The sequence below is a fragment of the Gopherus flavomarginatus genome, chromosome 1 (genome assembly GCF_025201925.1).
Source record: "Gopherus flavomarginatus isolate rGopFla2 chromosome 1, rGopFla2.mat.asm, whole genome shotgun sequence".
Lineage (NCBI taxonomy): Eukaryota > Metazoa > Chordata > Testudines > Testudinidae > Gopherus > Gopherus flavomarginatus.
Window position 1 is genome coordinate 321,292,503 of NC_066617.1, and position 25,490 is coordinate 321,317,992.

A 25,490-nucleotide genomic window follows, 5' to 3' on the forward strand; every position below is an offset into this window, starting at 1 on the left:
CTATGTGGCTTTTATATCTCCAAGGGTATGATGTGTGGGGTGGAAAAATCTGAGGAGACGATGCAACAATCTTATGGATTTTCCAATCTGTTTTCCCCTTCTGTGGGTTCTTCTGTGACAGTTTGGAAAATCAGTATATGTACAATTCATGAATTTTACTTGACATTATGAACTGTGGCCCAGATTCTCAAAGGTATTTAGGTTCCCAACTTCCACTGATATCAATGGCTCCTAACTTCCACAGATTGATTTAAATGGAAGTTGGGAACCTAAATACCTTTGATGATCTGGACTTCTGTATATATAGTTGTGTCAGACTGCAAACTCTATTTTGAATTTGGGCTTTGTCTGCCTTCTGTTTTTGTACCTCCAGGTTGGACTGGACTTCTCAGGGATGGTGACACAGGGCTAACCACAAAAAAGTCATTAAATCTTGATAGTCTTCTATTCCAATGCAAGCACACTTAGACAAAGAAGGTGGCCTTATCAAGAAAACTGGTCCACCCAGGTAGATGGTAACTGAGCAACAGATCACCTAGAGGATGACTTTGATTACCTGACAAGTGGGGACTGGAACTGTATAAAAGGAAGACTAACAAGCTGAAAGAGAGAGAGAGAGAGAGAGAGGAAAGAACAAGCAACTGCGTCCATGCGCACAACCCAATGATTCAGAGGAGAAGTCAAGTGAAGGAGATGAGATCCTGGACACTCTAGAGGACTCTGACCAAATCCCAAGAACACTCAACAGCGGTGAGGAAACTAAAGCAAGGAAGGGCACATAGTATATTTATTTCTGGATCTGTACATCTCTTGTGCTCCCTAAAGGATAAAGTAATTGCTTTAGAATTCTTTTAGCAAAGTCTGTCTGTTATGTGTGTCAACCATCATATGTCCATGGAGAAATTAAACGTAAACCAGAGTGCTCACAGAGATGGAACTCTGTGAAAGGGTGTGCTTAAACTACTGGAGAGTCTGAGATATCAGCACTTGTCCTGGGTGCAAGGTCCCACATCTGTGAGGGGAAACAGACATAGTCTGTGCCCATGAAGTGTGCCATGGAGACAAAGACACAGCAGCTGGAGCCTACCAAGATCAAGGAAAGTTTAAAAGCATGCGGGTCCGGCGTCTGAGACCTAAACACAGCAGCCTGGTGAGTGTCCCGCAGGGGAAGCTTTCCCAGGGCTGCGATGGGGACAATCTATGCCCAAGTGTTTATTTGGTTGAAAAGTTACTGTGATTCAATATTGCCAACTCTTGCGATTTCATCGTGACTCTAGTGATTTCAGGTGCTTTTTACCCATCTCATGAAATCATGATGAAAAGATGCCAACTCATGAATTTTCCCTTATTCAAGATGGCCACCATCTCCTATTACTGTCAATGGGGCTAAAATCAGCAAGATGCCTACCATTTCCCAACAGTTTATGTGCATGTGGGAGTCCAGCTGCCTTTAATAAAGTTGGCTGCTACTTTCTACTGTTTTCAGTGAAACTGAAGCCATGCCCACATGGCTTCCATGCTATGATTCAGTAGGCTAGAGAGGACATGGACTGTGAGGAGCTGTGGAGACACTATGAAAGATAGATGAGGAGAGTGAGGAAGAGCAGGGCCCAGGGGGAGCAGAAGGCAGATTTAGGAGGTGCAGAAGGGAGGTTGAGGATGTGGGAGGCAGGAGGGAGACTGAGGAAGGAGTGGGGCAGAAGGGAGGCTGAGGAGGGTGCAGGAGGGAGGCTGAGGATGTGGGAAGCAGGAGGGTGGCTGAGGAGGATGCAGATGACAGTTCCCCAAGTCATGAGGTAGTGGTGAGTAAAAGAAGTCCCCTCTGAGCAGCCAGGGTAGGCAGTCTGGAACAGACTGAGAGTCACAGGATTTTGGCACCGGCAAGAGGAGCTCTTGCAATGGTACAAGAAGCAGCTCTGATCCCATGATTTCTCCTCTACTTGAGATCCAGGAAGAGATGAAGCCCCAGAGAGCAGTGACGGGGGAAGTGCTACTGGGTCTGGGGAAAGGGAGAAGCACTTCGGGGCAGCAAGACAGGGGATTGGGGGACTCAAGACAGCAACAGAAAGTGTATGGCAGTCCCCCTGTCTTAGGGGTGAGGCGAGGGTAAGTGGAGTCTCCATCTGAAAAATCAGGGAGAGGCGTGCAGTTTGTGTGCATTAAAGCTTGACTTTCAACCTAAATTATCACACACACACAGACAGAATAGCAGAGAAAAGTTAAAAAGTCAAAAGACAGACTAAAAATATGGCTTGATGATGTTTTATGATTTATGGGGCCAATCTCATGGGTTTTTTTGGGATCCGACTCATGATTTTTGATCTCTTGATCAAATTATTATAAAGTATTAAAGGTAAGGGGAACTACACAATGTCATTAGACTGTGAGAAAACTAATAAATGGTTAAGTTAAATTATCTCATGTGCTTTTAAATTCTGAAAGAAAAGCAGAACACAATTTGTAACTTGATTTTTTCCTCTTACTTTGCCAAAGAGAGCAGTATATTATCTGTAACATGTTATTCTGGAATAGCAAAACATAAGAACACACTGAAGCTGCAAACATTTAATTTTAAATCAGCAAGACAGCATTAATGTAGAAAAACAAACATTTTTATAATTAAACTGGATGTGATCGACGATCCCTTTGATTTGCAAACATTAACGCCTACACAGACTGACAGTGTTCCCTACTGCAGTTTTTAAAACATCCTATTTTTGAATATACTTCATAAATCTGTAAAATGTAGTCACAGAATCTGATTCTTTGGAGTAACAGTTAAATGGTTACAAAAACTACAATATTTCCCTTTAGGGCTCAAAGAAAGAAAATAAAATTATAGGCAGTGATATTTTCTACTGGGAAAACTGCAGCATGGGGAAGAGAACCTCACCCACATTGCATTTCATGGCAAAGAACAGATGTCATGAACCTCAGCAATCATTCAAAATCTAGCAAAATATTCTGTCACTGTCACATCACAACTGATAGATGCAGCTAGAGGTTAAAGGCTATGGCACAGAGGGAGCTGAAGGTGAAACCAACCCACTATGAATTGAAACACCATTACTATAAGCTCATAGTAATTTTCCCAATGTGGCACCTCTGCAAAAGAATCGTTGTGGGGTAAACAAAGATAAACTGCACATAAGACTGAGTACTCTCTTCAGGCAACTGAGTTCTTCAGCAAGATTTAAAATAAAAGACATCTTCTGTTCTCTATGACAAAAATGCAACACATAATGCATCTGTAAAGCTCTTCTGTGGAAGAAGCCATGTTCTTATAGTAAAAAAAGAAATATGAACAATGTCATTATTTGTTCTGATGCACTGGGTTTTCTCACCATTATAATGCCACTTACAGGAATTAATATATACCTATTACTATAGGGAAATAGCTCCTACTCTTCTTTTGGAAAAAAGGCCTGATTTAGAGATAGGGTCAAATTCTGTTCACATTTCATCACTGACTTTGATGGGAACAAGACCAGGCCTATAACTGAGCTATAGATGTTGAATTCAATAAATACAGATATGCTACAGAAGCATCTTATCACTGATGCCTTTGTAGAAACAAACCACATAAAATAAATGCATCAAAGGTGCTATATTTTGGCAGTTGATGAAAATAATCACCTTTAGTTTTTTTAGTCATAAAACATGCACACATTTTGACAAAATTACCAGGTTACATCTGAAAATGATGGAGCTATCGAGTTAGGGAAAGTTGCCCAATTACAATGAGCTGATGTTCTAGGAAGAAAGATTTTTGATAGTAAGTTCAAGACAAGCTTCACAGTATCTTGTCTTGGCAGAACTGTTCCATTACTTGTTCAGAAACATGAATATTGTAGAGCAGGGGTCGCCAACCTATGGCATGCGTGCCAAAGACAGAGTTCCGACAGGCAGCAGCATGCCATTAAAAATCCTGTCCACCCGGCCCGGCCCGCTCTTCTCCACCCTCCACCCCCTCCCGCAGGGGAAGGGGGCAGAAGCTTGGTCCTGCTGGCTCCCCTGCTTCTTCCCGCAGTGTGCTGGGTTCCTGTACTACCTCCTCCTTCTCTCCATCCCTCCCTTCCTGCCGGCTGATCAGCTGATGGCCCTTGCGAGTGAGGGGGTTGGGGAGGAGTGGAGTCAGCGTGCTTGCTGCTCCCAGCGGAGGCAGAGAAGAAGCGGGGGCAGGGTCTTGTGGAAGGGGAAGGGGGTGGAATAGGGGCATATCCTCTCCAGCCCCCTGCCGTGAGCACTCCACGACTCCAGCCCACACCACCAGCCCTCTGCCCTGACCCCCCCTCACACACACCCAGCCCTCTGTCCTGCAGCCCCGCACACACCCCAAGGCCCCTGCCCTCTGCCCTGACCCCCCACACACACACACACTCAACCCTCTGCCATGCAGCCCCCTCACACACACCCAGCCCTCTGCCCTGCAGCCCCGCACACACCCCAGGCCCACGCCCTGAGCCCCGCACACACCCCAGGCCCATTCCCTGAGCCCTGCACCCCGAATACACCCCAGGTCCCTGCCCTGAGCCCTGTACCTCCCTTACACACACCCAACCCTCTGCTTGACTCCTTCACCCCCACTACACCTTATGCCCTGACACCTGCACTTCCCTCACATGCCCCCAGTCCTCTGCCCTGACTCTTGCACCCCCCCACATACCCAGCCCCCAACATCCCATGCACCCCCCACATCCCCACCCCCACCCTGAGCACCAAACGGGAGATCCTGCACCCCTTGCACCAAATGGGAGCTACCCAGGTAAGCGCTCCACACCCAAACCTCCTGCCTCAACCCTGAGCCTCCTCCCTCATTCTAGCTCCTGGCCAGACCCTACACTCCAATCCTCAGCCTGCTCCTTCACCCCCAGCCCTGTGCTTAGTGCACCCCCACCCTCAGCTCAGTGCAGAGAGAGAGGAAGAGAATGGGCCAGACCCAGGGAGAAGGTAGGTACCCACTGTATGTGGGCAGGGCCAGGACCCCAGACCAGCAGCGGGCTGAGCAGGGCCAGCAGCTGGAATCCTGGCTGGCAGCAGCTGGCGATTGGAACCCCTGAGTGGCAGCCAGCCCCGCACAGCCCACTCCTGGTCTTGGGTTCTGGCTGCTGGACCCTTGCCAGCTGGGGTCCCGGCTGCAGGCCCCGCTCAGCCCACTGCCAGCCTAGGTGAACAGAACCCCAGACCAGCAGCGGGCTGAGCGGGCCGGCGGCATAAGATCAACATTTTAATTTAATTTTAAATGAAGCTTCTTAAACATTTTGAAAACCTTGTTTATTTTACAACAGAACAATAGTTTAGTTATATAATATATAGACTTATAGAGAGAGACCTTCTAAAAACCATAAAAATGTATTAGCGGCACTTGAAACCTTAAATTAAAGTGAATAAATGAAGACTGGGCACACTGCTTCTGAAAGGTTGCCGACCCCTGATGTAAAGCTTTAGACACCCACAAAAATCACTATAGGCAATGGACTGTGAATATTGCATAGGTGGAAGAAAGCTAAAAAGAGGAATGTAGTGTGCTCCAATACAGAGAGCACAGGTCTCGGAGTCAGGACAAATGGCTTCTGACCCTGGCTGTGCCACTAACTTGATAGGTGAATTTGGAGAAATAACTTCACTTCACTTTGCTTTACTGTTCCCATCTTTAAAATGACAGGTAGTGATACTTTGCTTTGAGATCTATTGATACAAATATTATATACATGTAAGTACTTTTTATTGCATTACTTCCGATGTGTGAGATGGAGCACTGAAATTAGCGTCTTATCTCAACATCAGAACCCCACAAGGGCTCCCTTACCATAGTATATAGGACAATGGTGGAGGCATATTTTGGTCACCATGCGAAAATGAGAATAGGTGAAGGTAAGGCAAATAGCTTCATGCCAACTTTCTTTGGATTGACACAGTGAAACACTGACGGGGCCTGATTTACAATGAGGTTCTGAAGCCTAGTGTCTGTTATAGACACATTTTGGATGAACAGAAGCAAAAAGCCAAGTTCAAAAACCGGGATTAAAATTGCACTAACATGTAATAGTTTAAATAAACATTTACACATGCAAGTAGATAATACATATATGAACATATCTGTGGAGGCGTCCACCTAGTTGTGTCCACATGGTGCAAGATATTTTGGGATATGTTTTTAAAATTCTGCCCCTTCAAGGTTTAAACATTGCAAATATAGGGTATTAAAAGAATCAAAATATAAAGGAAAGTTTTAGTGGTTCTTCTGAGTCTAAAATAATTCCTTTTTCAGATATACATTCACAGAGCCTTTTTAATTTGGAATGTTCATCTAGAAAGAGTTTAAAATTTCCATTTGTGCATTAAATCAAATCAATTTGGTGCACAAACAGAAAATTAAAAACTCTCCAGTGTACAACTGTGGCCACCCAGAACAGACTATAGAACATATTACAACTCAGTGCCCGATTCACAAATACAAAGGAAGCATCACAGCGATGCAATTATCTGGCTTAACCACCTAAATGTGAAATTATAGTTGCTGCTACATCTACATCAGCTATATGAAGAAATTGTTTAGAATTGTTGCAGAAACATTAGTTCTAAATTCAAAGATTATAGTTTGAGAAATTCTCTATAGAGCTAAATAAGAGTGCAGGCTAATTTGCCTAGGCTCATTTACTGAAGTTCCCAGCATTCCTTTCAAGCATATGTACAGATACAATGTATACTTAACACTTTTAAGAACTATACATTATAAGAGGTGCACAAATTAAGCTCTGGGCTGATAGACACAATGTATTTATAATGGTCAGTGCAACCACAGTTAGAAAAAGCTGTGTTAACTCACACTTCTTGTAACTATTCTGTTGGAAGCTACGGTATGTAATGAGAAATGTCAAGTCCTAAGATCAATGAAATTTCAGGCCCTAGGGACAAAACAGGAATAGCATTGATCCTTTTAAAGAACACCAGTCACAGGCTGAATGTAATATATTGCACAGAGAGGCTCAGGAGGATAAGCGGCCAAGTCCAACCTACCTACCTGACAAAAAATTCAATCAGCTTTTAGCACTAGCTGCCTGCTCTGCTCTCCTTTCTTTCATGCAGGAGTGTGGTTCCAATTAAAGTGTGCAAATTAATTTTTATCACTTCCAAATTAGTGTCTGAATTTGTGTCTGTTTCAGATTAAAGCATCTGACCCTCACTCTTCTGCAATTCTATCATCTACTTAAGTCTCTATTCAAAGACAGATAATTTTCTATTTTCAAAATTACCTGTTTGAAAGAGACATTCAATAAAGCCAACATAGCATATACAAATAAAACAGCTGTAACAATACATATTGAACATTAGTGTGTATCACATAGTCTTTGGTATGCCTTTTATGAAGAATAATACAGTTACAGTAGCAATAAGCCAAACAAGTACCCAAAAAATCATGAGAAAAAAAGAACAAACTGGTAATTGGATTTAATGCGGTCCTACAACAACTCTGCAGTTATGAGAGACTAAATACAAGAGATTCACATTTCTTCTTTATGGTTTTAAAACATGAATATCTCTGCTGTATTATGAATTGTACATGTAAACAAACCTTAACCATTAAATTCACGGTACCTTTAGAAATGAAAACTTAACTAATAGATTTCTCAACCGTAATACTAAATATTAATGGAGAAGATTTTCAAAGGCAGTTAGGTGTTCACCTCACATCTGTGCCTTTGAAAATCTCCCCTTAATCTATTTGGCATATATAGGGCCTGATCTTGCACATACTTAACACTCAGGCCTGGTTTACACTGTGTGTATGTGGGGGGTCGATCTAAGTTATGTAGCTTCAGCTATGTGAATAGTGCAGCTGAAGTCGACGTACTTAGATCTACTCACTACGGTGTCTTCACTGCAGTGAGTCGACAGCTGACACTTCCCCGTCAACTCTGCCTGCGCCTCTTGCTCCGGTGTAGTATCAGAGTCAACGGGAGAGCGCTTGGTGGTCAATTTATCGCATCTAGATTAGACGTGATAAATCAATCCCTGCTGGATCGACTGCTGCCCGTCAATCCTGCAGGTAATGTAAGACAAGCCCTCAGTGTAGTAATGAGTAATTTTAATGAGGTCTCTGAGATTGCTCCACTTACCTTGTAGTAAGTGTATGCATAATTTGACCCATATTGGACCAGAGTTGGTTCTCACTCAAACCCATAGACAGACTCCCACTGAGTTCAGTGGCAGCTTAATAGCCCATAATGAGTGTTTCAGACCTATTTGAAAACAGTTTGGAAATATTTCAGACTATCCTGAATCAATTTTCTTCTACCCACAGACATATATAATGTAGTGATCCATAAAAACTTCCTACTTGCCTCAGATAATTAAATAAAGTTACTTAGTATTTATAGTATTCACTATAGTAATTTTAGGGAGGGATAGGGAATAATGCAGATACTGAGGCAATTATATTTATTTCTTTAAGTCTATTTTCATGGGAAACCACTGCATTTTAAAACTTTGTAAAACTTCATTTTCCTCACATCACAGAAAATAACTGTGACAAATGCAAATTTAAAGCAAAAAAAAAAAGCCTTTTTGTTATGGATTGCAGCAACATATTCTAAGTTATAAATTACTTTATATATTCTGTGTACTGAAATCCTTGTAAAATTGTAACAGAGATCCCCATCCCTCTTTCCAAGTGAGCAAGTTCTTAACCACTGAGCTGGAGCAGCACATTTCAAGACTCTTACCCAAACCAATTATTTCCCATTCCTCTGATTTAAACCAGAGCTGATCTACTAGCTCCCACACAGACAATCATGAACTGAGGTCATCTGCTAAGCACCATGTCTATATAGATTGTTTAGTAAAGAATTCTGCACGAGTTTGACAGGTTTGACTATTGACGTATGTGATGTTTACACACATCAGGATTCCAACTAATACATTAGATTCTCATGAACTGTAGCCAAACCAGTAAGGAGTTCATCCTGACAATCTTTTCTCACAATACATTTGGAAATAATCTATTAATTGCCATAGATATGTTTTCTTTAAGTCAAAGCATGGTTTATGTTTTATATATAAATACACATACAGTGTTTTAAAATACATAACTGATAATATTTAATAAAGTATGGGGCTTTAGAAAATAATGTTTTCTGAAACAATTAAAGTTCCTTTTGGTAATTGGATGCACTGAACCTGAAATTGATAATTAACTGTCTTTCAGTTTAAGAGATCATTATAAAGTCAAGCACCTAGCCCACATAATTACTATAACCTGACATTTTTCTTTGAATTCTTCACCTCCTTACAGTCCGTGATATAATATATCTTATCTGTGTCTCCAGATGACAGCTCTTAAGAAACTAATCCTTTTCTGAAAATATCATCTGCATCTTTCTAGGGAGCCATTCTAAAGATATTAACTAATTGGATTTAACCTACACTGAACATCTTACTTTCATTCTTCCTACAAGATATGTCCTAATCTACTAGCAATAAATGTATAAGAAATGTTGATGCAACAAAGAAATATTTCCTACCAGAATTATTTCATTGACTTAACCCTTGCATCTCCAATAACAAGAATCTTTGCGAGGATCGTAAAATGTGTATAAAATTATTAGTGTGAAACAGTCACTTATTTGACAACTTGAGTTGTCATGGCTATAAGGGATAAAATCTTTCTTGCTAGAGCCCTGAATGTATGATTGTGAATGAAAGCACCCTGCATTCACATCCTATACATTATTTGTACAAAATATGCCTTGTGAGGTATCATTTGAAAGCTAATAACTTACTGGTCAGTAATATACTGGTGAAACTGACACAGCCCTGACTAGGCAAAAATTATTAAACAGGTCTACTCTGGAGAAAGGAATGTGTGTTTACCTCAATTTACATGGAATTAGTAAACAAGGTCCTTGAGAAAGCAAGAGGGGACAATGGCAGTAGATAAGCCAAATCTGCATTTTAGCTGTAGGATTTGATATAAAATATATATATTTTAGGTGTTGGAACATGTGAAAATATGCCTGCTTGTCTGTCAAGGAAAGAGAACAGCCAGGTAAACAACTTGATCAGCAGTGGGATCAGATAAACAACTGAGTTAGCAAACTAAGCTTAGTGTTAGGCAGAAAAGTGTTTATACAGTATATAATGAATAACTTTGTAACAATGTATTTTAGGTAAGCACCTGAACATGGGGGCACACTTGCATTTAACCCTATTGGTGGACTCACTCACTGAAGCAGCAAATAAACAACATTTACTACTTCAGCTCAAGAGTTTGTCTGTGAACAAGGGAGAAGAAAAAGCATGGAGACACCTTCACCACCAGACTCCATTTCACCTTCTTTACTGTTTGAAAAAAACAGGGTAATCCTTTGAGGGGTAATCCTCAGAAGACTCTACTTCAAAAGGTGACTGGACTATAAAAACGAGGGGCAAAAACACCCTGAGGGCTCTCTTCCTATTGCTTTCACCTAAGATGACAAAGGAACCAGCTCTTTGACTGTGGGAGATTCTGACCTAAGAATTTGGTCAACAATATTGCTGGGAATCTGCAGTAAGGATTTTACCTTGAACCAAGTCTAGCTTGTTAAATTTAGCTACTAGAAAGCATTCTATCTTTATTTCTCTTGTAACCATTTTTTACTTTAATGCCTTATACTTGTACTCACTTACAGCCTCTCTCTTTGTAATTAAATAAACCCTGTCTCATTCTTTAATCAAAACTAAACCAGTGTTAATCTGAATTGCTTGGTAACTCCATTTGAGTTAGCAAACTGTTGTACATTGAGATCCAGTATCTGGATTGTCCAGGAGAGGGCTGGACAGTGCAGAACACACATTTGGGGGAGAGGGGGAATTTGAAACTAGGAGTATGTTGGGGTCACCCTGCAGGTAATAACCAAGATTGCTGGAAGCCAGAGTGTGACTAGAATGTTGCTGACAGGCTGCTGAAGTCAGAGTTGCTGGGCCAAAGCTGTAGCTATACACAGACACTCGGTGTGACCTGCCTGCTGTTAGGCTGTTTGTGATTGGCCCAGGTTGGGAGCTACAACAGCAAAACATTGTGAGGCACCCAAGGTCGTATGGCAGGTGGTGATACAACCCCTCACTTGTCTTGATTGCACCCTGTAATGTGACAATGATATCTGGATGGTTAAAAGAAGGATTCAGGAACTGTGTATAGAGTTTTAAAACGCAATAAGCCCTTCACCAAAGGGCAGAAACTGATTTATTGTTTACCAACATATGTTCAGGAAAAACCAAAACAACGGTCAAATGGACTCTTAGGGAAGTTGCCTGTAACCCATAGAGGAAAAGATGTAGAAGGCAATCAATTTTTCCCCCCAAGAATGGATTTCCATTAGTTGAATCATACTAGATTCGATTCAGATTTTGGCCTCCTCTAGATTTTGGCCTCCTCACAGTTTCAGCAGCTAGGCCAAGTATTTTACCATCTGTGCAGTCTCTTTCATACATCCAATGATACTGTTGTATTCAAATTAGCTATGGAGTAGGGATGGTGGTTGGTGAGTTATCTATGATATCTGAATGGTCTAGGACTAAATATATGCCTTACTGCATTCGTTTAATTCATAAAGTCAAAAGGACTGAGAACTTAAAACTGGATGGTAATAGATTCTGAATTCCAGTGATGGTTGAACCTGATGATATCTGAACAAAACCAATTCTCAACCACACTTGTAGCTCTTTCCATCACTGCACAATAACTCAACATTCTACATTTCAGTGACACAGAGTGATAATCCTCAAATAGTATTATACAGATAATGCCACAGACATCTTCACAGATTTGTCCCTTCCATTTTTATTTCTGCTATCAGACCTCTACAGTGACAGTCCCTTGATGAGAATGTGTGTATATTATATATGTACATGCTAGCCTCCACTATAGATCCAAGTCTGGGAAAATTAATTTCTTCCTTTTATTTAACATAACTGTGTAAAACTTTTAAAAAACTCAGCAAGTAATGCAAACAGAATAAAAAGTCTGGGAAATGCACTAATATTGTAAATATTTTCATTTTGGGCTCTTACTATATTCAGCAAAATGTCTATGAAATTCTATAGAACACTCACAGAACTGTTCTACAATTTTACAAATTGCATCTCAGAGTCTATTAGTTTTTAGCTGACAGAACAGTAAACATTTTTGTTCCCATGTTGAAAGACAATGGCAAACATCTTGATTACCTGAATGATCAACAGAAAATTCCTCTAATTGCATTCTTAGTATACATTTTAGCCTTTTATTATCTTTTTTCTCAATAAGGACTCAGCAAATGATTACTGAATAGTTATCGCTATCTGATTTACTCTTGTCCCAAGCTGTTCTGGTGCACTGTCAAAAAGCTTCCCTTTTCCACCACAGAGGAATAACATAATAATAATAATAAATCTAGCCTTCTCTCACAAATGAAATGGAAACTTTTACTGACATTTTATTTTTCCCTATTTTTATTCAAACACACCACTTCTATACCAATATTGTACTCCCCTTTAAGACTGTTCCTCAGAGTTACTCATTTGATTCCCCAATATGTGTGACACCTCTGTTTGTGCAGGTTAACATCTGCAATATGGTGTAAAAAGAAAAAAAGGGTGGTGGAGGAGATGACCTTACAAAATAAGAAAAGTTAATTAATTAAAATGGAATGGAAACAGTTACAGGGAAGGAGATATCAAAATATGGAGATACATGTCCTGCCTCTTGAGGGTACAAAGCCTACTCTTTTTGTTTCAGTATGTTGCAACAGGATGATAGAGGTGATAGAAATAATTATGATTTTAAGAAAATGCTCTCAAGTTATGATTAGGCCTTGAAATGATTTATCAAAAATATTTTTACCACACATAAGCCCTTTAAATATCTATATTCACTTTTTTCTAAACTAATTTCTCATCACTATTATACTGTACTTGCAATTCACAAGAATAACATATACATTTTCTAATTTTTATTGATGTTAATGGAACAGATTTAAAAATCAAGATACAGAATATAAAGTTAGCATGTGTTTATCACAATGTATACTTACTGCTATTTGGATTATCTCCTATAATATGGTGTCGGCCACTCCAGTACCAAAGAAGCAATGTAGCATCACGAGATCCAGAGACAATATAGCAATCACCACCAATATAGGATTCTGATCTGGCAAGGCAAGTAACTACATCCCAGTGGCCAAAAACAATTTGAGTTAATTTTCCTGCAGTAAAAGAAATTACAAGTTTGGTTTCTGTGTGTATTCGTATTCTTTTTTATACAAGTGACAACAAGCTAATTTAAATAACAGTGAAACCAAATAAATTTAATTCAACCATGTTTTTGGACATTTGTAGCCCAGCAGTAATTTGAACAGCCCAAAGGCTACTCTAGCTTGATGCAGGATGGATGGATGGTCCCGTACAGAGGCTGCTTAAGGATCAGGGAAGTACAAAGGTGAGCTTTAAACTATTCACCTCTGCACTTCCTGGACCTTTGTTCTGTGCAGATCAGCTACACTCCAAGCCCTGATCTTAAAAGTTAAAAGAACATAAGAACGTAAGAACAGCCATACTGGTTCAGACCAAAGATCCATCTAGCCCAGTATCCTGTGTTCCAACAGTGGCCAATGCCAGGTGCCCCAGAGGGAATGAACACACCAGGTAATCATCAAGTGATCCATTTCCTGTTGCTCATTCCCCGCTTCTGGTAAATAGAGGCTAGGGACATCATCCCTGCCCAACAGTCATTGTTCCATGAGCTTTTAACTTCCTGCTGTGCAAAATGATTTTACACAGTCTCATGAATGATTATCAATATATAAAATCAAATGAACTGTTTCATAACATTACAACATTATGCTGAAAGAACCTATATTTGTTCCACATTAATGTCAACTGCAGGTCTACAACGTTAGTCATCTTTTTTTAATACTCCAATCAGTTTTTAAGTAATACAGGCTCCAAATATATTACAGTGGAGATTTGATCAGAACACAAAACAAAAACAAAGAAACAAAAAATTCTACTGACAATGGGTAGTATATTGTGTAAATCTGATTTCACATTAGATCAATGAAAAAAAGAACCACTCACTATCACTAAAACCAAACAACTGAATGTAGAGTCCATGTAAAACAAATCAACCTACCCAATCAAAAAATATTGTAATATAATAAACAGCTTTGGTTCACCTTTTTACACAAGGCATCAATTAATTGATATCACAATGGTTTGTATAGCTTTCATTAGCAAAACAGTAAACTTTCTGGTTTTCTGTTACATCAATGATCTTCAAAATAACATCCATAAGCTATTACAAGCAGATCTTTGTGAAGAAGAATTTCTATAATTTCTTGTGTGGTAAGCACTGTACATTAAATACTGTTCCTTTGACTAACAGCCATATAGTGACATAAGAGCCCATAAGAAACAGGATATTGTGTTTACGGTCACCTGTTTCTGTAGAATAAACCCGAAAGCTCTTGTCCCAGAAGCCACAGATAAGAATGTAGCGATTATCTGCTGTGACCACAAAACAATGCGCATTGATCTGGATGCTCTGATCCACAAGGTCTGTGATCTGCCGTTTGTTCACACCAGAGTTATTGGCTGTAAAGAAATGCAAAACACATTTACGAATAAGCCATTCCAACACCTTCCTGTCATGCACTTAAGGGAGAAAATGAATACATTTAACTCTCATTGAAGTGTGAATTTGCTGTTCAGTAAGCATTTTGAATAGAAACATTTGGAGCTGTCTACACTGGATGTCAGAAATATAAAATTATTGTGACTCTTCAGGTTTCCCTTTGAATAAGACAGAAGATTTTATATGCTGCGACAATTCTTGATAAACTGCCTAACACATTGTATAATATGTGCTAATATTTTAAGTACACTGCAGAAGTATTCTCCGATAAAACAGCTACACACTGAACTATAATTCCAATCCTAACATAAACAAACTGTATGGAGTCAATTCTTACATAAGAATGGCCATACTGGGTCAGATCAAAGGTCCATCAAGCCCAGTATCCTGTCCTCTGACAGTAGCTAATGCCAGGTGATCCATGTCCTGTCACCCAATCCCAGCTTCTGGCAAACAGAGGCTAGGGACACCTCTCCTGCCCATCCTGGCCAACAGCCATTGATGGACCTATCTAGCTCCCTTTTGAACCCCGTTAGAGTATTGGCCTTCACAACATCCTCTGATAAGGAGTTCCAGAGGTTGACAGTGTGTTGCGTGAAAAAATACTTTCTTGTGTTTGTTTTAAAACTGCTAACTATTTATTTCATTTGGTGGCCTCTTGTTCTTGTATTATGAGAAAGAGTAAATAACACTTCCTTATTTACTTTCTCTATACCACTCATGATTTTATAACTTCTATCATATCCCCCCTTAGTCGCCTCTTTTCCAAGCAGAATATCATACTTCTTAATTTCTCCTCATATGGAAGCTGTTCCATACTCCTAATCATTTTTGTTGCCCCTTTCTGAACTTTTTCCGATTCCACTATTTTTTGGGGGGGATGGGGTGACAACATCTGCACACAGTATTCAAGGTGTGGGCATACCATGGATTTATATAGAGGCAATATGATATTGTCTGTCTTATTATCTATCCCTTTCTTGATTCCCAACATTCTATTCACTTTTTTGACTGCTGCTGCACATTGAGTGGATGATTTCAGAGAACAATCCACCACTATCTCTTTCTTGAGTGGTAACAGCTAATTTAGACCCCAACGTTGTATATGTATAGTTAGGATTATGTTTTCCAATGTGCCTTACTTTGCATTTATCAACATTAAATTTCATCTGCCAATTTGTTGCCCAGTCACCCAGCTTTGTGAGATCCTTTTGTAGCTCTTCGCAGTCTGCCTGGGACTTAACTATCTTGAGCAGTTTTGTATCATCTGCAAATTTTACCACCTCACTGTTTACCCCTTTTCCCAGATCATTTATGAATATGTTAAATAGGACTGGGCCCAGTACAGATCCCTAGGAGGCAGCACTATTTACCTCTCTCCATTCTGAAAACTGACCATTTATTCCTACCCTTTTTTCCTATCTTTTAACCAGTACCAATCCATGAGAGAACCTTCCCTCTAATCCCATGACTGCTTATTTTGCTTAAAAGCCTTTGGTGAGGGACCTTGTCAAAGGCTTTCTGAAAATCTAAATACACTATATCCAGTGGATCTCTTTTGTCAACATGCTTGTTGACCCCCTCAAATAATTCTAGTAGATTGTTGAGGCATGATTTCCCTTTACAAAAACCATGTTGACTATTTCCCAACAAATTATGTTCATTTATGTGTCTGTCAATTTTGTTCTTTATGACAGTTTCAACCAATTCTTGGTGATGTACCCTCTGCAGTGAACATCTCATCTTGTGTTGTATGGCCTTGACGTAAACCACACTTCCACACACTGGATAGCTAGGTGGGATGGGCATTGATGCAGTTGCAGAAGGGGAAGGTGGTCTATGCCTATAATCCCGATTTTTTTTTCTCTGTAGGTCCTGACGGGTAGACATGGCAGAGTAATAGAGGGATGATTGAGGCCTGTAATGTTTCCTGGAAGGGGATGGGGTGTACAACTCAAAGGACTTTAGAGTCGTCCTTGAGTCCTTTAGCCTATGGAGCTTTGACTCTCTCTGTTCCGAAAAGAATGAGGATTACTCAAAGGGCAGGTCCTGGAAAGTCTGTCGGACCTTATGCGGGAGCCCAAGGACTGTAACCAGGAACTTCTTTGCATGGTCACCGCTGAAGCCATGGACCTGGCAGCCGTATCAGCTGCGTCTAGAGCAGCTTATAATGAGACCTTTGCCACCGGTTTTCCCTCCCACTAGGGAGGAGAGCTATTGTCTAGCATCTTGTGGCAGTAAGTCTTTACATTTCTGCATGGAGTCCCATGTATTACAGTCATGTCTACCCAACAATGTCTGCTAATTTGCAGTTCTGAGATGTAACCACTGCCCACAGAATAAACTCCCTTACCGAAGAGGTCTAATCTTACTGATTCCTTTGATTTTGGGTTGCACCCTCATGTCCCTGCCTTTCTCTCTCACTGGCTGCCGATAGTATTAGGGACCTGGAGGTGAGGAGATGGGTGTAAAGAAGCTGATAACTTTGGGCAGGTACACAGCACTTTTGCTCAGCCCTTTTTGAAAGACCTGCAGTGGCTAAAATATCAAGCAGGCTGTGGGAGGACTGTTTTACTACCTCCATCCGTATGCCCAGATTTAAGGCCATCCCTTTGAACAATTCCTGGTGAGCTTTATAGTCATCTGGAGGAGGAAACATGCCACCGCCTGAGACTGCCTTGTCAGGGGAGGAGGAGAAGGAGGCCAGCACTGGTTTACGATGCTCTTCCTCCCCTTCTTGATCTATGGGATCCTGTTGTGCCTGCTCCTGGAGTCTGGTAGCAGCTCAGTACCAGAGCTGGGAAGAGGTGCCCAGCTGGTGGGAAGGTGCAGGACGCCTTTTTTGAAGCCACTGACTAGGAGCACCTGGCATATGCTCTGGAAACTGGGGAAAAATACCATGAATTCCAAAAGGGCCACAGAATCAGTGTAAGACCCTAGTGACCTCCTGGCCCACCACTTGATGGTACTCCTGTTGACTGGATCCATGGAAGGGTGGGAACATCTGGAGGTGTAATGAGTGCAGATTTGAGGACAAGAGACCCAATCTCCTACTCAGAAGAGGATGACTCTTTTTCTAATGACCATGGGGGTGCAGCCCCTGATGGTGCCGGTGATTGGTGCCTAGGTGGAGAGGTTCATAGTGAGGCCAGCATCACAGGTTTCCCCTTTGATGGTACTTTTGGGCGAGCTGTCATGGGTAGGTGAAATTTGTCCAGTACTGAGAGTTGTAATGATCCAGCTGGTTTCCCTGTGCCCACTGACACCAATAGCAATAGCTGTTTCACTGCCAGTGAAACCAATACCAACAGTGAGAGGAAATCGCTGGCATCCGCAAATGCCTCAAGCATAGTGTTGGTACAGTGCAATGCTGCAGATATGAGAGCTTCTTCTGGCTCTGGACTCGACGGTACCCATGTAGGTGCTGGAGTCAACGGTGCTAGCTCTTGTGGTACTGAGGCAGAGGAGTGTTGTGGATTACCCTCTTTTGGTAGTCTGCTTTTTATGACTCTTCCTAGGCACTGGGGATTGGGATCAGTGCTGGCACTCTGACACAGCAGAAGCAGCACTCCTTACTGACACTGGGGCATTGGGTGCTAAGTGTGACCAGCCTGGCTCAGATGGAGATCTCAGTCCCACCTTCATGAGCAGAGACTTTAACCTGGCTTTCCCATCTTTTTCTACATGAGGCTTAAGTCCTTGTAAAATTGGAAATGGTCCCCAGTATGAGCTTCTCCAATGCACTTGAGTGCGAGTCACTCAGGGGCATAGCCTTATTACAGGAAATGCAGGGCTTGAAGCCCAGTGACTGAGGAATCCCTTGGCACCAGGGATTGGCAAAAAAGCAGATAAACACAGAAAATCTACCCTAATGGGAACCAATGAGAAATAAATATTTCTGGTGATTGTGCATGGGGTGCGCACACAACAATAGTAGAATGCACATGTGCAAACACTCGAAAAAGAATTAATATTTGCCTGTTTTCTGTGTAAAACGAAGCACAATATACAAATATAGCTTAATCAACAATTCTTGAAAACACTGTTTTCAACTATATAACCATACTTTTATTATTGACATACCAATCAATGGATCCATTTCAATGGGAAGATGATGGGCTTGATCCAAAGAATATCCTGGGGCTCCTCTGAGGCCTACAGACGAAAGAAGGAATAAAATAAATATGGAACTTGCTTACAAAATTTTCATATTGTTTTTCCAGTATTAGAATTGTAAAATGATTATACCCCATAAAAATGCTTAATCTCTTAACATTTCTTGTTGTGTTCATTTTTAAGATTCCTTTTTCCATGTGACAAAATACAGAAGTTATTTACTCAAATAAATAAAATTAAATACAAATACACATGATAACTTTGAGCCAACAACTGCAGTTGCTGACTTCAGCAAATCAACTCCTCATTTACAATGGTGTAACTGACCATTATATTATATACAAATACTGGGACAGAGCCTCACAGCGCCACCACAGTGGTACAAAAGGGGAGGGACACTGGTTTAGGCAGCCAACTGGAGATTCCTTTTCTGGATGGAAATCCATGAGTGGTGTAAAGCTGGCATAGCTACCTCTATTCCAGCCACTGCTAGCATAAGAGATATTTCAGGGGCCTAGCCAGGGAGTGCCGCATTTAGCAATCCTAGTCCACACAAGTGCTACTATAGAGCCATTACTGTTGGTGAAACGTACAGCTATAATTAAAAAGTCATTATTTGCCAAGAGTCACCATACAGTGCATTGGACCAAAGTTTCCTCCTATGCTTAGAAATACATATCTTGAATAGGTGTGGTTAACTGTGGTAGTTGTTGGCTTTTACAATGACGACGCCTACATGTGTGTGAAGAAGATAACATTTACACATTTCTCTGAATTGAATGTCCAATAGTGAGTGATGGAGCTAGTAATAAGATGAAGCCCCTCTCCCATCACACATGGATAGTTTATATTAGCGTACTATTCTGACAGAGTATCAGAGGGGTAGCTGTGTTAGTCTAGATCTGTAAAAGCAGCAAAGAATCCTGTGGCATCTTATAGACTAACAGACGTTTTGGAGCATGAGCTTTCGTGGGTGAATACCCACTTCGTCAGATGCATGTAGACAGATGCATGTAGTCAGATGCCTACATGCATCTGACAAAGTGGGTATTCACCCACGAAAGCTCATGCTCCAAAACGTCTGTTAGTCTATAAGGTGCCACAGGATTCTTTGCTGCTTATTCTCATAGAGTAGATCTATCTTAAATGGCAGTATAAAAGTACAAGTGCATAAATTCCATCCGTTTGGGGAATAACATTCTAAACCCATGTTGGCTGGAAATGTTCTGCTCATTGAAACTGCTTCATTATATTTTCAGTTTACTTAAAAGAAAACTCTAATTAAAAAGAAAATGGTATCTAATTTGTTTTGTGTTGCAGACTGAAATTGTGTAAAGTAAGCAGCACTTCTTATCATCTATAATCTGTGATGTTTTAATCAGAATTGACATTTCAGAGTTTTCTACTAGTTGTGGCAAATTTACTGAAAATATATTTATCAAATCCTCTAACAAGTACAACTCTGGACCCAGCAAATCAGTCATGTTGCAAGATCTCAAGCTTGGTATCCATAATTGATTGGGAGAGGAGACTAAGAGATTTAAATTGGGCTTGGGACATAACATGACAATCTTTTCCATGCCAGACCACTAGACAGTTTACCCTTACAATGTATATATATTTATTTCCTTTTCTTCCCAAGTCTCCATAAGAGGAAATGGAGACTACTGCAGAATACGAATATATACACATACTATAATGGGGTTCAAAAGGGAGCTAGATAGATTCATGGAAGATAGGTCCATCAATGGCTATTAGCCAGGATGGGCAGGAATGGTGTCCCTAGCCTCTGTTTGCCAGAAGCTGGAATTAGGTGACAGGGCATGGATCACTTGATGATAACCTGCCTGTTCATTCCCTTTGGGGCACCTGGCATTGGCCACTGTCAGAAGACAGGATACTGGGCTTGATGGACCTTTGGTCTGATCCAGTATGGCTGTTCTTATGTTCTTATGGTCTAGGCAGGGGTCAGCAACCTTTCAGAAGTGGTGTGCTGAGTCTCCATTTATTCACTCTAATTTAAGGTTTCACATGCCAGTAATACATTTTAACGTTTTTAGAAGGTCTCTTTCTATAAGTCTATAATATAACTAAACTATTGTATGTAAAGTAAATAAGGTTTTTAAAATGTTTAAGAAGCTTCATTTAAAATTAAATTAAAATACAGAGTCCCCCAGACCGGTGGCCAGGCCCTGAGCAGGGTGAGTGCCACTGAAAATCAGCTCACGTGCCATAGGTTGCCTGCCCCTGGTCTAGGTATACTTAATCATGTTTTAGCATGGAGGATTGGACTGAGTCACCTCTTAATTCCCCTTCCATCCCTACATTTTTATGATTCTATACAAGACTTGGAATATTGTGCCCCAAGCCCCTGAGTGTTTTAGCTTGGGCTTCTTTAGATGCATTGTCATTGTGAAGTGTATGTGCCTTGGTAAATTAGATAAGGTGAGGTCGTTTCAGAGATAAAGTACCAGTAGTAGTATTGCTGTGGAGTTTCTTAATACACAGTCTCTTAATACAGAGTGAGTTGCAATGGTCTGGTCCTGAGGACACTTCCGTGGTAAAGCCGTAATCTGATAGGGAGAGGAAAAGTCTCCTGGTCAACCAAAGATGGCAGAAAACACTATCTGCTGGTGTTGTGTATCCAGGAACATGGTATATCAATGCCAGACAAATCATCCTCCTTTCTTATACAGGAGTTTGCTATACCAGGCTGCAAACATTAATGATTTTTTCTTTTCTATATTACTGAGCCACAACTTTTAGGCCCTATTTATCACTGCAAGTAATCCTCACAAAAGAGGTGGGATGGAGAGGCAAAATTGGTGGAGCAAGACACTTGTGAGGGAGGTAGCACAATTTGGGTGCAGTATAGTTGGTGGGGGGAAGGCAAATGCCTCTTTCCAAGGTCAGAAGACAAAATCAATCTTCTGTAATGTCAACAGACATTTGAAACTTACTATCACCATACCTTTTAAATTAAGAATCTTCCACTGACAATCCTTATATTTAGTAATAATATAGTCAGTTTCTACTAATGAAATACATGTCTAGAGTAGCATGTCATAAAAGTAAAGAGGGTCCTCAATTAACCTTGAAAAATCAGTTTTACACATCAGTAATTTAACACCTCACCTTAGAAAGCTAGAGACTTAGCATTAATGCACTATGCACAAACTATTATGGAAAAATTAAGCTGTGTTTACATCTTATGATGGTACCTGAGTATCTCTGTGCAGTTTTATGTTCATGAACCTATTCTAAATGCTAGATTGTTAGATTATTATTGTTGGAATAATTAAGTAAAAAACACTACAATTAAATGATGCCAGAGTTTTATAATAGAAGATACATCTTTAAAAGTTCTTTTATAATTTAAATCTAAGTAGGAAAGAGAGACTTTTTAAGACAGTAAACCAAACCAGCAAGAATTAGAAAATTCAGCATTAAGACTGATACTCTGTCCTAAATTATGCTATTGTGAAGTAACAGAAAATGACACTGTCATAAACAGATAGCTAAGGGTTAATGTTCTTTTACCTGGAAAGGAGTAACCTGAAACACCTGACCAGAGGACCAATCACGAAACAAGACTTTTTCAAATCTGGGTGGAGGGAAGTTTGTGAGAGAGACCTTTGTTCTTGTCTTGTGCCTGTCCCTCTCGGCTATGGGAAGGATTTTTCTGTCTCCTGCTTTCTAATCTTTTGTTTCCAAGTTGTTAGTACAAAGATCATAAAACAATAGGGGTTATTGTTTTTTTTTTTGTATTTACATGTGTGTAGTTGCTGGAGTGTTTTGAATTGTGTTCTTTTGAATAAGGCTGTTTATTCATATTTCTTTTAAGCAATTGACCCTGTATTTGTCACCTTAATACAGAGAGACCATTTTTATGTATTTTTCTTTCTTTTTACATGAAGCTTTCTTTTTAAGACCTGTTGGAGTTTTTCTTTAGTGGGGAACTCCAGGGAATTGAGTCTGTAGCTCACCAGGGAATTGGTGGGAGGAAGAAGTCAGGGGGAAATCTGTGTGTGTTAGATTTACTAGCCTGACTTTGCATACCCTCTGGAAGAAGGAGGGGGGTGAGGGGGGAGCTTGGCTCTCTCTCTCGGTACTTGTATTTCCAGGACTGGAAATAGGGAGGGTGGAATCCCTCTGTTTAGATTCACGGAGCTTGCTTCTGTGTATCTCTCCAGGAACCCAGGGAGGGAACACCTGGGAAGGAGGAGGGGTAAGGGAAATGGTTTATTCCCCTTTGTTGTGAGACTCAAGGAATTTGGGTCTTGGGGTCCCCAGGGAAGGTTGTTGGGGGGACCAGAGTGCCCCAAAACACTCTAATTTTTTGGGTGGTGGCAGCTTTACCAGGTCCAAGCTGGTAACTAAGCTTGCAGGTTTTCATGCCTACACCCATATTTTGGACGCTAAGGTCCAAATCCGGGAAAAATGTTATGACAGACACATACAGTGTAAAAGCTAAGAACAGTGTAGGATTTATTTTGAATTTCTTGACTGTTTTGCTTACCCTTCTCTTTTGCCTTATTTATTCAAAAAGCATTGTGGTATTTTAGATAAGTACCAGGATTGCACAAAGGATGCATGGTTTAGTTCACATATGGTTTGTAAACTGAATTCTGCATGTTAGCAAAGATGTTCAAGTTTTACGTGGATGTAAGTGAACAAAATAGTTACATGAACGTCAAGGAAAAAACAAGGCCTATAAGGCTTCTCTTAATTAAAGCATGGTTTCTAGGGAACACCTGAGGTTTCCTTACCTACCGCATCAGCTATTATTTACCGTTGTCTCACTAAAGTGATGGGAGTGGGTGCGTTTCACTACTCCCACTCTTCTACTGCCCATTAAAAGATCCTTTTAAGAGACAGTAACACATACTAAGAGGTTCCCCAAGGGGCCTGCTAATGGGCAAGGGTGGTTAGCCAATGTCCCCAGAGGACTTGAAAAACACTGTTATTAAAATTAGTATAAAAGTACTGCACGAGACTGACTTGTTTATGGTCTCTTATGTTGGGTTTCTCAACTGCCAGTGTCACAAATGTTTGTAAGCAAATGAATCTTTTGGCAACATGGCTACCACCTGTAGCAGGCTCAGATTACTAATTCTGAACCAAAAACATCTTTTAAATACATTTCCATTTCACAATTTATATATACCAATGACTACTTCTTACCCTTCAAACTTTTACGCTATAGGGATGAGCAAAATTAATATAATTATCATTTAAAAAGAGATGTGTAAAACTCTGGATAAACTTTGGGTACCTCTGAACGTGGAAGTACCTGATATAATACTCTAAGGTAATAATAAGATTTGCTTAAACTACCTCTAACCAGACAGCACATGTATTGCACTGTGACAGAGCACAGAAACATTTAGAATAGGATGTTGAAATAGATTGATGACCACTTAGTTGTTCACAGGGGTAATGATTAAGTTCTTCTACTTCATCCATATTGGACACTCTGTAAGTGGAGCCAAGGAATATAGTGCTTTAGTTTTTGCTTGTACTATTGGCTCTTGTGACAGACATCTGTATATAGCTGACACGCCTTCAAATAGTGAACAGTGATACACACATACTAGCTACTCAGTACTATGTATTTCTGAAAATTGTGGCATATTATAATGTGGTGTCAAGAATAATAGTACTGTCCCAAAAATGTTACATTAAAGACTGATACCGATGTAGCAACAAAGCAATTGGCTGCCAAGCGGATGTGGTGGTTTTGGGGAGGGTGCTTCTCGGAGTGATACCATGGAAAATGGACACTGTGAGTACTCAATACACACAGGGATAAGTGGGTAAAAAATTGTTGCTTATCTGTAGGCGAGTGGGATTAACCCAGCTACTCTACTTGAAACTTAAAAGATGCACTGCTTACAGAATGTTTAAATAAGAGATCTATCTATGAGCACCTACCTACTGTGTTGTGCCATCTATTCACTGCAAAAAGTCTGCTGCAAGTCACAGTTACCACTGCAGGAATGGTAAGGTGGGGAAGCGTGTTGGCTGCCACGTGTGTGACAGGAGAATTTGATGGAAATTTCAGCACCATAATAACATCCTGCTGCATCTGATCTTTAAACATGAGTGGACTCTGTGGAAGGAAACACTGTTGAGTAGAAAGGAGAAGAGAGCAGAAGAAAACAGAAGGGATAACACAATTAGTGAGGAGGTCTGAGGGAAAACAAGGTTAAAATGAGTAGGCAAACGTGTACATACAGGGAAAACAATGCTATCTGCACTAGCAATAGAGGGGGGAAAACTATTGCTGGATCATTACATGAGGACAAATAGAGAAAAGGTATGGTTAAGGTCCATTAGGTTATCATTACAGGTTGTAAAGTGATAAATTAGCATTAATTCAAAAAATCAAAATACAAAATAATCAGAACAGTTAATATTCATACACTGTAGATAGGAGTCAAATAGAAGAGTCAGTTAATCCATTATTACAACAAAAACATAAAATTGTATAAAATCCAAAGGATGAAACAAGAATTTTTAGAGGAACTCAGAAATCCCACAGATGGTTAGTTATTTTTCTAGTGCATTGTAGATTTAAGTTAATCTTTAGAGAATACTACATGAATTGACTTTACTTTTTATTCCTTACAAATCATATTAAAAGGTATAAATGATTATAAAATCAGGGTGATAATGCTGTATGTAGAACATAATTTTTTCTCATGGCTAGTAACATTTTTAT

The 25,490-nt window shown here is 40.3% G+C and overlaps 1 protein-coding gene across 10 annotated transcripts in view; it reads right to left on the minus strand.

Moving 5' to 3' along the window:
* Window positions 1-25,490, minus strand: part of NBEA (neurobeachin) — an 881,590-nt gene that overhangs the window by 11,309 nt on the left and 844,791 nt on the right. For 7 of the 10 annotated variants that reach the window (XM_050937099.1, XM_050937102.1, XM_050937098.1 and 4 more), the window contains 4 exons: window positions 24,701-24,893; window positions 18,734-18,805; window positions 14,455-14,610; window positions 13,053-13,223 (listed from right to left, as the gene is read on the minus strand). In XM_050937099.1, the coding sequence (XP_050793056.1) occupies window positions 13,053-13,223; window positions 14,455-14,610; window positions 18,734-18,805; window positions 24,701-24,893 (592 nt within the window). The remainder of the gene's footprint in view (window positions 1-13,052; window positions 13,224-14,454; window positions 14,611-18,733; window positions 18,806-24,700; window positions 24,894-25,490) is intronic. The other 3 variants (XM_050937106.1, XM_050937101.1, XM_050937097.1) reach the window with 1 other exon arrangement.